General features: G+C 45.8%; 1 protein-coding gene across 1 annotated transcript in view; it reads right to left on the bottom strand.

The window, feature by feature from the left end:
• Positions 1 to 236: 236 nt before the first annotated feature.
• The window catches only part of CAPN8 (calpain 8), a gene marked incomplete at its 3' end in the record, with an annotated part of 73,213 nt that continues 58,099 nt past the window's right edge, over positions 237 to 15,350 (bottom strand). Inside the window, exons 13-20 of the mRNA XM_008070064.2 lie at positions 14,670 to 14,706; positions 10,883 to 10,951; positions 8,773 to 8,830; positions 6,803 to 6,867; positions 2,703 to 2,771; positions 2,217 to 2,295; positions 1,226 to 1,342; positions 237 to 332 (exon numbers count right to left, since the gene is read on the bottom strand). Coding sequence (XP_008068255.1) covers positions 237 to 332; positions 1,226 to 1,342; positions 2,217 to 2,295; positions 2,703 to 2,771; positions 6,803 to 6,867; positions 8,773 to 8,830; positions 10,883 to 10,951; positions 14,670 to 14,706 — 590 coding nt within the window. The remainder of the gene's footprint in view (positions 333 to 1,225; positions 1,343 to 2,216; positions 2,296 to 2,702; positions 2,772 to 6,802; positions 6,868 to 8,772; positions 8,831 to 10,882; positions 10,952 to 14,669; positions 14,707 to 15,350) is intronic.

Below are 15,350 nucleotides of genomic sequence, written 5' to 3'. Positions count from 1 at the left end.
CACTCACCTCAGCCTCCCAAAGGCACAGGATTACAGGCTGAGCCACCAAGCCCGGCAGTAGTTTTATCTTTAAGATAATAATAATCAATAACAATGTTTGGAAAACTGCGTAACAGACAACCTCCTTCTCCCCCCATTGCCTGCCCCAGAATATGCATGGAATTCACATAGAATGAAGGCAGTCAATAGGAATAAATACCACTCAGCACCTATACTGTCCAAGAATTTTAAAGTACCATCAGCAAGCAGTTCATCAAACCTCAGGACATTTACCTCAGCCAGTGAGAGCTGGACGGTGCCATCCTGGTCCTTGTCCAGAAGCTTGAACAGTTCTGAAATGCCAGAGAAGGAATGAAGTCAGATAGGATGGCTCCTGGGCTTTTGAACAGTCAGAGAGCTGCCTTTGTCACCCCCTCCCACCTGGAGACCTCTCCTTTTCCCTACACAGCCTCCCCTCTAGCATCCACCTTGCCCCAGGGACTTCGAAAAGCTAGATACAGTCCCAGTGCCCAGGGTGAGCTTTTTTGGCAATAGATGTCCCCCTGCCCAAAGGGACAAACCCAGTTGCCAGCAGAGATAGTCCCTTTGGTATCTGCACCCTCAGAAGCTTCATGTCAGAAACCTGCAATTATTTCATTGGGGGTAGAGTTATGGAACAGACAGTGGCTGCCCAGCTTGTGGGTTATCTGGTCCCTTAGCTTTGTCTCTAGCTAACTGACCTTTACCCATTCTAAATTACTCACCTACCTTCCCTCGATGGAAGGGAAACCCCCTCCCTCAATAAGATATCAGATCCCAAGGCCCAACGTGGCAGGAGAAGACTTACTGCCATCCAGAGGGGGACACCCATCCCCTCGCTGGAAGGTGACACATGTTTCTAATAATGATCCCCATGGATTGACACTAAAAGTCATCTAAGGACCATTACTGGGACTCGTTCATCTTGGCCTCGTGACTGTACATTTTGAGTTCACAGTCACCTGGAGGGCAGCTTTTTAAGTCTCCAAGAAAAGGCATCCTGTGACCTTGGGTCCAGCCAGCCTGGACTTCCTTAGCCCCTTCAGTTCTGCTTCCCAAGGATGCCCCAGTCACAGAAACCCCATATGGTTTCTTGGGCCTCCTGGTCTCCCAAAGGCAATGCCTGGTTCTTCCCCTGGGCCCTGCTCCCTGCCACTCTTTGCACCTTGGGAGAAATGGAATAGAGTTAGTGGAGAGAGTGACTCACTGAAGAGGGTCTCCAGACGGATCATACAAGCCACAAAGCTGTCAAAGTCAATGCCAAGTTTGCTGCAGGCATAGCGCAGGGCAATGGTCTGCTGCACCTGGTTGTTGAGGGTGAAACCTGAGGGCAGAGGAGTCCTGGGTCACAGGTGGAGGGGAGGACCTAGCACTGTCTCAAGGGGCTGATATTGTAGGGGCCTCCTTTGCGGTTCTGCAGAAATCTGCAAACCAGGCCTGACTCTATCTACTCCAGGGGACCTCAGCAGGTGTCCTTCAATCATCCATCTCCCCTTAGACACTCTTCACCAGAATTAGCCTCATCCCTGGTTCAGCACTAAGTCCAGCACTAACTAAGCTACATATCACATTAGCCACAGCAAGTGAAAGCAGAGAAGGTGAGGGGGCTGCCTATTTAGCCAGTCCCCTGTCTGTCTCCTTCATGGCCCCATCTGCTATAATTCTCATCTTCCCAGTAATGGGCAGAGTTCCTGGAAAAATTCTCAAGTTTTATGCTATACAGATTCCAGCAACATTCGCTCTTTCCTGGATAAGGAAGGTACTCAACAAGATTTGGTTATCACCTTCATAGCCAACACAACTACCAATAATGCTCATTAGCAATGATCACAAAGAGAATAACTTTTTTTTTTGAGTTGGAGTCTCACTCTGTTACCTAGGCTGGTGTGCAGTGGTACACTTACAGCCACCCCAGCATCAACCTGCTGGGCTCCGGCGATCCTTTCACCTCAGTCTTCTAAGTAACTGGAACTACAGGTGCGTGCTACCATGTCTGGCTAATTTTATGTATTTATTGTGGAGACGCGGTCTTGCCAAGTTGGCCAGGCTGATCTTGAACCCGCGGGTTCAGGCAATCCACTCACCTCAGCCTCCCAAAGTGCTGGGATTATAGGCTGAGCCACTGAGCCTGGCAGAGAATAACTTTTTTAAATGGGCACATCTGGATACCAAGACCTTGTCTACAGATGTCTCCTCACCTGCCATCTTGAAGGCCGTCCTCATCTCATGGGCATCGATGGTGCCCAAATGGTTGTAATCTGTTTCCAAATAGATCTCCTAAAGCAGGAGAGAAACTAACAGCTGTTCATGGCTCCTTCCAGAACCAACTCCCTATACCCCTCTTTTTACCCCTGTTTCCTCAGAAGGCTAGGGACACATTCAAGAAGAGACCCCATTGATTCCTCCCAAGAAGGTTCCAGAGCAAGCATCAAGGCTTGGCCAATGCTGGCTGGCCCCTTTTCCATCTGAATGGTAGGGATTTCAGTGCAGGGCTTGGCACGAGAATCTCTCATTGCCTTCACACTCCTCCTGAACAATGTGCCCAGGTTTTGATAGTTTTGACTGTGATTAGGGATGTGGTCAGACTAGGGTCCAAAACAGACCGTGAATGAATGTCAGGGAAGATAAGAACCGAAAAGAGGGACCAGAGCCCAGAGGATGCCCAAGAAGAAGTGAAGAGTTACCAGATACTTCTGGATCTTCAGCCAGAGTGTCTTGACTTCCATTGGTCCCAAGGTACCCGTTCCGTTGCTCTAGGCATGTTAAAGGTCAACATGATCAAGCCCAAATCCTACATGCCTCATGGGTTTCTTTCTCTTGTGATCTCGCATGAATGCCTTAAGGCCTTAGTGAAACTTCCATGTCTGCCGCAAGCAGAGCAGTGGGGGTTCAAATAAAGATTAAAAAGTTAAATGCTGGCCGGGCTCGGTGGCTCAGCCTGTAATCCCGCACTTTGGGATGCCGAGGTGAGTGGATTGCCTGAGCCCACAGGTTTGAGACCCACCTGGGCAACTTGGCGAGACCTCACCTCTACAGTAAAATCAAAAAATTAGCCGGGCATGGTAGCACACGCCTGTAGTTCCAGATACTTGGAAGGCTAAGGTGGAAGGATCACCGGAGCTCCTCGGGTTGAGGCTGTGGTGGCCGGGAGCGGCCACTGCACTCCAATCTGGGCGACAGAGTGAGACTCCAACTCAAAAAAAAAAAAGTCAAATGCTCACCAAGACCTTCCTTTGAGACCAGGCGCAGAACTAGGAACAAAGGGGAAGTCATGAACCTGCAGATCTCCTAACAATAGCATAATAGCATTTTTTTTTTTGAGTTGGAGTCTCACTCTGTCGCCCAGACTGGAGTGCAGTGGCATGCTCCCGGCCACCGCAACTTCAACCTGCTGGGTTCCAGCGATCCTTCCACCTCAGCCTTCCAAGAAGCTGGAACTACAGGCTTGTGCTACCACACCAGGCAAGTTTTTGATTTATTGTAGAGATGTGGTCTCACCAAGTTGCCCACGTGGGTCTCGAACATGCAGGCTCAGGCAATCCATTCGCCTTGGCCTCCCAAAGTGCTGGAATTACAGGCTGAGCCACTGAGCCCGGCCACAACAGCATTTTTAAAATATTCATTTACATTGTTTTGATAATAATTTTTCTTAGGGGCCATCCTAATCTTCTCTGTATCATTCCAATTTTAGCATATGTGCTGCTGAAGCAAGCACCCAGCAATATCATTAACACCCTAATTATCCTAGGTTATTAACAAGGTTGAGTTATGTAATATGGAAATTCACTTCCAGATTTAAATTTCTGTGATCGATCACTCAGATAATTAGAGTTTGTTGGAATGTCAAAATGTTATAGGAAAAGTCATCAGGAGACATGAGATTGGGATTCTCAGTCTGCTCACAGCCACTACACAACCAGCACAGGTGGAAGGGATGTGGAATTTTCTGCGTCCAACTTATATTCACTTCACGACCATTTATTGAGCACTGTATTAGTCACTGGGGATTTGGTTCTGAACTGTTCTTACCCACATGAAGTTAAGCTTCTTTGAAGCTCTACCCTTTTCTCACCAATCATGACTAATCAATAAACATCAAGATCTTACATCACTGATGTTAAAATTTGGAAACAGCCAGGCAGTGATGTGTGCCTGTAGTACCAGCTACTCAGGATGCTGAGGCAGGGGGAGCACTTGAGCCCAGGCGTTCAAGGTGGCAGTGAGCCATGATCACACCTGTGAATAGCCACTGTACTCCAGCTTGGGCAACACAACAAAATTCCATCTCTAAAAAGTAAACAAATGATTAGAATTCTGAAACAAACCATCACTCCTACCTCCTTTAAACAGCCAAACAAAAAAGTCTGGTTTACACCCAAAAGGGTAAGGTATAAACCTCAGCCTTTAAGAAAGTCTGTGTGCTTGTATCAACAATCCACACTGAGTGTTAAATGTATTGCAACCTTCAAACCCTTACTAATAAAGCAACCAACAAATTTCAGAAGAGTAGTGTGCAAAGGAAGCTAACACTCTGGGTCTAAGTACTCCATATACTTGTAGCTCATTTCATCCTCACAATAGCTGCACAAACTAGATGCTGTTATTCCATTTTCCAGGAGAAGAAACTGAGGTTCAGAGCATTTAATAACTTTCCCAAATTTATATGCTTAAATAAATAGTGGACCTCTGTCTGTTCTAAAGTCCTTGTCCTAAAACACCAGCTGTTCTCAGTTCCAAAGAGAATTTCCTGCAGACCTGAATCAAGCTTTCCAGGATTGTGACTGGGGTTTACCATGGGAGATAAAGTCATGATCCATGCTGTAGTACTTGAAACATACTAAGTCCAGTCACAAGGACCACATGTTACATTATTCCATTTATATGAAATATCCACAGTAGGCAAATTTATAGAAAGAAAGTAGATTGGTAGTTGCCTAGGGATGGGGGGTTGAGGGGAAATTGGGAGTGACTGCTAATATGAGTACAGGATTTCTTTTGGGGGGGCGATAAAAATGTTTTAAATTGTATGATGAAAGTTGCACAACTCTGTGAATATGCAAAAACCATTAAATGGCATACTTTAAATGGGTACATTGTATGGTATATAAATGATATCTCAATAAAGTTGTTAATTTATTGTAAGGTCTCCACAGGAAGTTCTGCTACACACCATGATTCAGAATCACTGCCCCACACCATCTAAACTGTGGAACAAAAACTCCTGAATGACAGAGAGTCACTCTTGGAGCCATGAGAGACACAAATACCACTAGGAGCAGTGAGTGGGTAGACTCAAAGCAACTCTCAAACCTAAATTGAAGTCAATAGGCAGGGTTTGATGAGAAGGATTCAGAAACCAGGGAACTATTTGCAGCAAAGTGAATCAACACTTACCAGTGCTCTGTGGCCCGCAAATTAGACTGTGAGCATGCAGGAAAGACAGGAATGCTGAAGAGACCCGACCTCGTGCAGGGAGGGGCTGCCTGAAGCTCTGAGCCACACAGACAGCACCTTCCTCCATGGCAGATCACCCTCCCAGAGGTCGACACACACACTCTGCCACCCAGGACCACTCTGCATGACCACCATGCAGAGGAAAATTGTTCCTCCCACCCCACAGTTAAGGAAGGAATCCTGCAGTAAAGGTGATCAGAGCTCATCATGGATGCACCCTCCCAGAACTGTGGAGAACCATCCAAGGCTCTAATTTTTAAAAGAATCAGCTTTCCGATCAGCACTGTGAAGACTCGTAACCTGGACCCACCATAGGCAAAGCACAAAGGAAAGGATGTTCATCCACTCACCTTCTGTACCTTCACACCCAGAACATTCCTTACACTAGAATAGGCACTAACTTTCTCCATTTCTCCCCAAAATTCCTGCCCAATTGCTACAGAATGAGTATTTGTGTCTCCCCAAAATTCAGATGCTGAAACCTAATCCCAATGTGAGAGTACTAGGAGGTGGGGCCTTTGGGAGATAATTAGGATGTGGAGCCCTCATTAATGAAATTAGTGCCCTTATAAAAGGGACCCCAGGGAACACCCTCATCCCTTCCACCATGTAACGTGATAGCAAGAAGACAGGAAGACAGGTATGAGGAAGCAGGCCCTCGCCAGGCACAAAATCTGCCACCACCTTGATCTCAGACTTCTCAGTCTTCAGAGTGGTGAGAAATAAATTTCTGTTGCTTCTAAGTCACCCAGTTTATGGTCTTCTGTGATAGTAACCCAAATGGCCTAAGACACCATTCTTCAATATAAAGTGAGGATCAAATTAGATCAGAGGAAACAAATAGGTTTTATCTGGTGTGGTAATTCTAAACTGTTGATAGTGGCTGTCCACAGGCCAGGTTAAGATTCTGAAACAAAGATCAGATAGTGACAGGGAGAGCCAGGGAGGGGGTGGGGGTGAGGGTAGGGGTTGGGTGAGTGTGAAGCAGAGCAGAGGAATCCTGTGATGAACAGTATGTGGAGAGAGGAGGGGTGCCAAGGCCACATGCATGATGTCTCTAAGGTATGTGATTCTAAACAAGTCACTGAAACACTGCACACCTCATTTTCTTCACCTGTGAAATGGAGATCACATCAAGCTTTTTGAGGAGCAGCCATGAAATGATCCATTTTTCTTGGAAGCTTCAGGCATCCTTCCTGACCTGCTCCAGAAGGGCCCATTCTCCCTCAGTTTTTCCCTTTTCTACACTTCCCTCTCTTCCACTGGAAAAGGTGGAAGAGTCTTTAAAAATCAGGCAAACGTGAAAAATAATGTGATATGTAAAGGATACATCCAACAGGCTGATCATTTCTCTGCAAGTGTTGATGTTGAATCCATTAAATTTTATGTCTGTTCCTAAATATTTAAACAGAGAGGGGTGGTGGGAATCAGGACCATTTGAAGGCAGGGGAAATAACCTCCATGGTAGGAGACCGCCAAAGACACCAGCCAGAGGATAGAGTCAAATTTTATATCTACCAAAATGGGAGAGCATCGTGGCAAGCTTGTGGACAGATACCCCAAACCTCCTGATGCGCAGGGAGGCAGGACAGACCAGCACCGGCACTGGGGTGCAGCGCCTGGACCTCGGATTGGCTACTCACACATTAATACTGCTGAGCTTTAATTTCTCCCTTCACCAGATGGAAATGATAATAATAATGGCAATACTTGCCCCAAAGACAAGTTGGGCATTCATCAAGATAATACAAGTGAAGGTTTGGTCCAGTGATTAGCACAAGATAAGTTCTTGTTTTTTGGGTTTTTTTTTTTTTTTGAGTTGGAGTCTCACTCTGTCACCTAAGCTGGAGGGCAGCGTCACGCCTCTCGGCCACCGCAGCCTCAACCTGCTGGGCTCTGGCAATCCTTCCGCCTCAGCCTTCCAAGTAGCCGGAACTACAGGCGAGCGCTACCACGCCTGGCTAATTTTTTTTTTATTTATTGTAGAGATGAGGTCTCGCCAAGTTGCCCGGGCTGGTCTCGAACCAGTGGGCTCAGGCAATCCACTTGCCTCGGCCTCTCAAAGTGCTGGGATTACACGCTGAGCCACCGAGCGCAGCTGACAAGTTCTTAATAAAGCAGCTTACTTCCTATTAGCTAGCAATTGTTCTAAGCACTGTACATCTACTTTTCAAAATAACTCTGTGTGGTAGATGCTATCACTATTCCCATTTTATCAATAAGTAAACTGAGGCTCAGAGTGGTTACATAATTTGCCCCAGTTCACACAACCAGCAGGGACCAGAGCTAGGATTTAAATGCAGGCCAGCTGGCTCCACAGCTGGCTCCACAGCTGAGCTTTTAACCACGCACAGCTGCTCAATGACAGCTGTTATCCTTACTTGCTCAATTGCAGGTATCTGCTTGGAGCGCCAACCATCCCTGGCCTTAATGCTCACCTTCCTCACATGTGGGAGTCAAAGTAGGCACCAAAGACCCTGTAGCCCTCTCCTCTTCTCACCTCTCTTCTCAGAAACGGCAGGAGAAAGAGTGGAACAGAGGGGGGAAGGGCTGTCCCAGCCATGCCTGGGCTCTGAGCCCTGGGAAGCAGCTCAGCTCACTTGGCCACTGGGTTGAGTCCCTGCTTCCTATGTTCTCAGGACCGATCCTGCTGCAGTGAGTGAATGAGAACCCATCACTCAACCCATCTTAGCCAGAAGACCTAACTTGGCCCATCTGTGGCATGGAGAAACCAGCTCCACGCTGCCTCCTACAGGGATGAGCATCAGAAGGGCTGAGCAAACCTTTCCTCCTGGTGCAGTTTGACTCCCCTGACTTTTCCGAGGCTTGCTCAAGTCTGAAGATGGGGAACTGAAATTGTCTAGGAAAGTCAAAATCGTCCCTTCCAGCCTCCCTCCCCAAAGATGCACTATAGAACAAGATATTTCATCTGCAGAAGTTTCCACAGTTCAAGTTATCCATCATGTGAAAAATAAATTTACTAAAGTCAATCCCAGCCCAGCTTCCTTCCTCCCAGGACTCAGCATTGGGTTTCACCTAACACCACAGGGCCTTGTTCCTGTGGGGGCTGGCTGGTTCACAACTACAGCCCTGTCCTCACCGCCTCCTCTCCTGCTTCTCCTGCCTCTTCTGTCTCCTGACTCTGGCCTTGCTGGACCAAATCTGGATCCCTATGGTCAGAGGCCAAAGCCCCTTCTCCCACCTGCAGTGCTTCCAGCCCCATCCCCACCTGCCCCTCGGCCACCCTGACATCTCCCAGGCTCCTACAGACTTTCTGAAAGGCCCCAAGGAAGAACTTACGTTTGGAAAACACCTCATTCAAAATTGTCTTGAGCTTATTGGCATTGATCTCAGAATCCTAGAAAGAGGAACCCAAATGCAAACCATGTCAGGCCCTGTAAAGTAAATTAATGTCAAGCATCCTCCATGGTCAGACACCAGGTCTGCCGGCCCTGTGATTTTAAAAGCAAGTGACATCTTTAAAAATGCAAATTCTCATAGTATTATAATTGTTCAAGGTCCGCTTATGAGTGAGAACATATGGTTCTCTGTTCTTTGTTTCCGTGATAGATCACTGAGTATGATCTACTCTAAATCCATCCAAGTTGAGGGAAAGTGCTAGGGGAGGGAGGGGCATATCTCATCAGCAAGGGTATCTACATAATCAATGTTTGTATATCTGACCCTGAATTGTACCCCACATCTTTATAATTTAAATAAATAAATAAATAAACATTTCAGAAATTACATGTTAAAAAAAAAACTCAAATTCTCAATGGGACCGGGGGGGGGAGGGAAGAGGGCAAGTGCTGAAAACTATCTGTGGGGTGCCATGTTCATTATTTTGGAATAGGATATCCCATGTGCATCTGGGATAAACACTGAGCCAGAGGGAAGATTCATCCCTTCACTTTCAGATGGAAGACAGACCTGAGGCAGGATGACCAATGAGGTACAAAGAAGGGGCACTGGTCTGAGGTCTGGGTTCCAGCCTGGACTCTGCCCCTTACTTGCTATGTGACCTTAGCCGAGTCACTTTGCATCCTCCCTCCTCTACTACCCAGCAATCCTACTGGAAATGAGGACAAGAGCTGCACAAAGTGGCATCTCCCATGAGGGCAGCTGACCTCACTCAGGCTCAGAATGGTCAGTCCCAAGAATAAGACCTGAGGACTCTCTACAAAACCTCTGGGCCTCAAATACCACCCCCACCCCCACCCCTTAGCCTACCAGGAAAGAAATGGGATGTTGAGAATCTACATTTATGCTTGGCTCTATCCCTCACAAGGCCTTGTGCCCTCAGCCAAGTCCTCAACCTCTCTGTGTCAGTCACTTCACCAGCAGAGCAAGGAGAGTGACCACTACTGCCCCACACAGCAGGAGAGACAAGAAAGTACATGAAGAACTATACAAATATGAGCTTTTCTTTTCATCATTCTTGATGTTCTTAAATAAAATATGACACCTTGGTAGCTAAGAAAGCAAGCTTTTGTTAGCAAAATACTGGTCTGAGCATCCATCTAAAACATAAATTGGCTTGTCTTTGCAAGAGTTTTATTCAATGGCTATGCAAAGGGACAGTTCCCATGTTTTATTTTCTGCAAGGGATTCTAACGTCTCTTCTTCTATTCCATCCTTAAGCCTAGAAACTCGCCCTGAGCTTCCCTGGGGGTAGAGAGCATTGTTCTGCTTTTTTCTTTCCAAGGCTCTTATTGCACACTTTATGATTCCCCCAAAGAACAGCTGTATGTATGGGGCCAGTTTGACACTCTTGAGTCCAGGATATGCTCTGACCTTTGGCTCCCACAGGATTGGTACCAAAGTGAATGCAAGCCAGGGCAGGGGGGAGGGAGCTGTGGGTGCTTCTTTCTCTTCTTCAAGCACCCCTGAGTCACTCACACCTGGGCCAATGTGGATTCCACAGAGTGCTGCTGAGCTCCCAGAGGGCAGGACAGTGACAGAGAGCTGGGCTACAGTTCTCCTACCAATCCCTGCCCAGGTTAACAGAGCCGCCTTCCACCCAGGCTGTGTGATCCCACCTCTGAAGGATATTGATTTGGAGAGGTTTTGCCGCCCCAGCTTTCCAGTCAGAGGCCCCTATCTGACAGGACCAATTTACAAGCAGAAAGGCTTTTGGCAGGACCTGGAGAACTGGCTTTTCTATTTTCTCAAGAGTCAGTCAATGCAGTAAGAAGAGTGGCCTAGGATCATGATTACTTGCCGCCAGCAGTGTAGGAAAGGCACTTGGTTTAAAACAGGAGGAATTGACAGACACAAAGCTAGGGCCCCTGAGCCACACAGGCTCGCCCTTTTTACTCCTAGAGACCCCAGGGGGTAAAGATTAAAGTGACCTGAGCATTCCTGAACATTCTTCTGCCTGACTGGGAAGCTATATTTGCCCTCCACTCACCTTCCCTGCAAACTTCTCAAACAGGCTCTTGAACTGGCCGTCTTCTTGATCCACCATACTGGGATGTGGCTAAGAGGAAGGACAATTGCAAAGTTAAAATGAGAATCAGTGAGGAGGCTGAAAGAGGAAGACAAAACATATTCATCCATCCATTAGCATCTATCGTGTCCCTATCACGTGACAGACTCTGGGTTAAGTAGAGGTATATGATGATAAAAAATAAAGGTATCCAAGGTCCTGGCCCCAGAGAGTTTATAGCCCTGCAGGGACACAGTGCTGAGGCCTAAGGGTCTCCTCTCTAATGTGGAAAGTGAATCCCACCGACCCTGAATTTATTTCAACCCCGAATCACTTTCATAAGATGACAAAATCACTGACGTCAAGAAATCTCAGTCTTGATCTGTGGTCTCCTAAGGGATTCACTGATGACCTTCAGGGGGATTCCAGAAATTGCATGGAAATTTGGGGTTCTGTTTATATGCATTTTCTTAGTTTTCATCAGACTCTCAAAAGAGAATGATTTTAAAAAGTAGTTAAGAACACAACCTAGTAGAAATAGAAGAACTGGAAGTCAGGGGACTAGAGTTCAAATAGTAAACTGGCCACTTACCGGGCACTATCTCAGGACTCTGAACACCCATTGCCTCCACTCTAATGTTAAATTAACTAGGTCTGTTTCATGGGCTCATTTTGAGAACCAAATGAGAGCTAATGTGGGTCAAAGTCCTTTGGAAATTAGAAACCATATATGAATGCCTCTGTCCAGAGTCTTTCTGATGTGATGATGGACTCTAGAACAGCCCCCAACTGTCACCACCAGACACAGTGGAAAAGTCACAGCTTCCCAGATGAATCCAAGTTTCCAGAAGGCCTGGTCGATTTCTTCCAAAATCATCCTTTTTTGTCCAAGACAAGTTCAAAAGGCCCAATATGGTCTGGTGATACTATACTCATAACAGTAAAAACAGTAGTAATAATACTTACTTTGTTGAGTACTTACTACCTGTTAGGTAGTCGTATTACTAGCCACATTTCACAGATGGACAAACTGGGGTTTAAGTATGTAAAGTAATAGCCAAGATCACAGCTAGTAAACAGTGGAGCCAGGATTCAAACCCCAACTTGTATGTTTCTTCATCGCCCTCTAGAACAACAACCAGAGCAGACACTCTCTGCATCCTGCTACTCTCAACTTTTCTGGGGCTCTGCTTCCTCACTTGCAGCATGAACATATTAATGCCTACCATGCTGTTTACATGTAAATGTACAAATACATCTAGATAGTTTAGAAGAAAAAACAATAAACACAGCACATCACACACACACACATATATATTTTTTTCACAGCTTAAAGCATTGATCTTTTATTATTTCTCATAAGCCTATGTTTTTGCAATCAGATGTGCTAGGTTGGCTGGAAGCTGACTGGTGTCAAATGGCCATCCAGTGGGCTAATCCAGCTTGTTCCCCTAGTGACTGCAGAAGTAGTTTTACAGAAAAAAAATTATATTGTTCATGTAATATATTATATCAAAATCTAGTGGGATGTCCATAAATTCTGGACATGGGATAATATTTTATCATCTGGGGAAAAGGTAGAAAATTACATACATGTATTTTTCAAAAAGGTATATTGTATGGACACATAGCCAGCACCCCATCACTAGGGGGTATCATTGGACACAGGAATATGAGGCATATGCATTTATACAATAGCAAAAATGGCACTTCACAATTTGTACATTCATTCCAAAAAGGACCTACTGAACACCTGACACATGTTAAAAGCTGTTTGATATCTGCATCCAAATGCAGTGGTGAGCAAGACATGGTTCCTAATCTCAAGGAACTTGTTATAGTGGAATTATCAGTTGTCCCGATAAAATACATGTGAACATGCTTTGCAGATGGCATGGCAGCATGGCAAAAGCAAGCAGTTATTTTCTTGTTATTCATTATATCACATATTAACAACATCTTTACAACCTTGCTCAAAGCGAACACATCTAATGTACAAGAGTGTGTTTGTTCATCCTGTATTTTTTCTCTCCCGCATTCTGAGCAAGGGGTTAGGCCCTTTGAATGTTCAACTGTCCATGACTTGGAGATTTCTGCAGGAAGGAAAACTGAAGTTCTAGAAGGCAATGGCTCTTCCTGTCTCCTGTAAATTCCTGAGTCCCCTAAGGATATTATTCTTATGTGTCAGTGTGTATACACACATGCATGCGCTCATGCGTGCATGTGTGTGTGTGTGTGTGTGTGTGTGTGTATGTGTGTGTGTGTATGTGTGTGTTGGAGAAGGCAGGGGTATCCTAAAGTTTCACTTTAGGACTGAGTTTCCCTGAGACCAAGAAGTCCCTGGAAGTTCACAGGACTTTGAGCTATGGAAACCCTAGTATATCTCCATAACCATGCTATGGAAAACTCAGAAGGGCAGGCTGGACCATTGACCTGGGAACTCCAAGTTTGCCAAGGATTCTAAGCCCCAGGCTGATCACAGAAGCCCAAGAACTGTGAGCCATGAAGGAACCTGTGAGCTGACCACAGAAATGACCAATGTTGGTGGGCCCATAACAGAAGAGACTTCCTATTGCTTAGGGGCTTTAGAAAATTAGTCTCTGAACTGGTGGGATTGCTCACTTGAGAACTGGTTCACAGCAGTTGAGCCAGTGGAAAACCCCAATACTCCACTGGAGGTAGAGATAGGGAGCCCCAATAGTGGCTTGGATTGAACTCTTGCCAACCTGGTGCAATGGGGGCTTAGAATCAGTTTTAAGTTGATTTAGCAAGAAACAAAGGATATTAATAAAATAAAAGAGGATAATTCTCGGCACTTATATTGCAGACTAAACTCCATAGTCTTCACAGGTAAATGATGACTTTTCTAATATACCTGGGACTGGGAATAAGAGACACCCCTGTGAATGATAAGTCCTCCTGGGGGCAGCGAGGATGTGTCATATCATATTCTATCTCTCTCCACCCCTATTTGGCCAAAGATGGCAAACTCAATAGCCAGGGGTGGAGGGGGGAGATAACCCGTGTGGCATCTGCAGCCAGAGACACCTTAATGCTTTTGGATAGACACAACAGAAGGATAAAAACTGGGCCTGTGCCCCCATGAAGATAGTCCTTCCCTACCCCAAGCCATTGCCCACTGGCCATAGACACAGTGTTGTCCTCAGGGAGAGCAATGGCCAATACATGGACACCACACATGTCACCTGAGGGAAAGGACAGTAAACTGAGGACACAAGTGAGGGAAAAACGGAGTGAGGTAGCGAATGCACACTTCAAACTGTGTATTTCATCCTCTAAAGTCTGCGCCTCCTCCATGGAGTCTTCCCAGACTAGACACACTCCAGCATTCCTTGCACTACACATACGCTGGTTTAGATCCATTTCTGGCATGCACTTCCCTTCATCTTCCTCATAGGCTTCCATCATTTGTCCTCCAAAAAGACTAGAGATCAATCTAAGAGCAAGGAATCCATTCCATTTCTCCCATTGACTTCTCCACCCTGCATAGAAGGGCTCCGGCACAGTGTATGCCCTCTCTGTAGAACATACTAAGACACCCTGAGAGGTAAGGATGCATTACAAAGCCTGGGTTCCTGTGCTAATTCTATCTCTTCTTCAACAGGAAAAGCCAGAGTCTAGAAAATGTTGTGGACCTAACAAGAAGTTACTGTCCTTAATAAATAAAGAACTCTGATGAATCAATAAGAAACCTTGAATGACTGCTATGCAACAGCGGCAGAGCTTGGCATACTAAAAGATTGCATACCTCGTGTGGGTTTCCAGCTACCACATTTCCAATTTCCCTGAAATACAAAGAAAGAAATAAGCCAAACACGAGTAAATAAAAAGTACAGCTAAGGAAGATTTGGACCCTTCCCACCCAAAACTTCAATTCCTCCTAAAAACTGCTTAAACGAAATCTTTAACCAGGATTTTTCCCCCTTACCACCTCACTCCCACCCCACTCTGACTTTTTCATCAGAGACAAGAGCTTCCAAGTTCATTTGGCCCTTTATGGATTCTAGAATGTTCACCTCCATGGATCACTCTTCTGGGGAATTCTCTCCCCACCCTACCCCAGCTACCACTCTTCTCCTCTGGAAACCCAGCTGCATGAATCCCTTTTGGAGTATCCTCTGGGAAATGAGCCAGCAAGCCCACAGCCCTTGTTTGCACGCATGCATGTGGACTGTGCTGTGCTGAGGGTGTGCCATATGTGTGTGGGCAGAGGTGTATACGGTGCATGATATGTATATGTCATGCATGATTGTAGTGTGTATGTGTATAGTGTATATGTATGATGTGTGGTATGTATATGGTATATATCTGTGGTGTGTATGAATAGTGTGGTGTGTATATAGTGTATGTGTGCATATGTTGTGTATGTTTATGTGGTATGTACACAGTGTGTATGTGTGGTGTGTGTATGTGATGTGTACATGTGGTG

This window comes from Carlito syrichta, unplaced genomic scaffold (genome assembly GCF_000164805.1).
Source record: "Carlito syrichta isolate Samal-C Ts95f unplaced genomic scaffold, Tarsius_syrichta-2.0.1 Scaffold312843, whole genome shotgun sequence".
NCBI lineage: Eukaryota > Metazoa > Chordata > Mammalia > Primates > Tarsiidae > Carlito > Carlito syrichta.
Note: the sequence above shows the minus strand (reverse complement) of the source record. Positions and strands in the feature narration are given on the sequence as shown.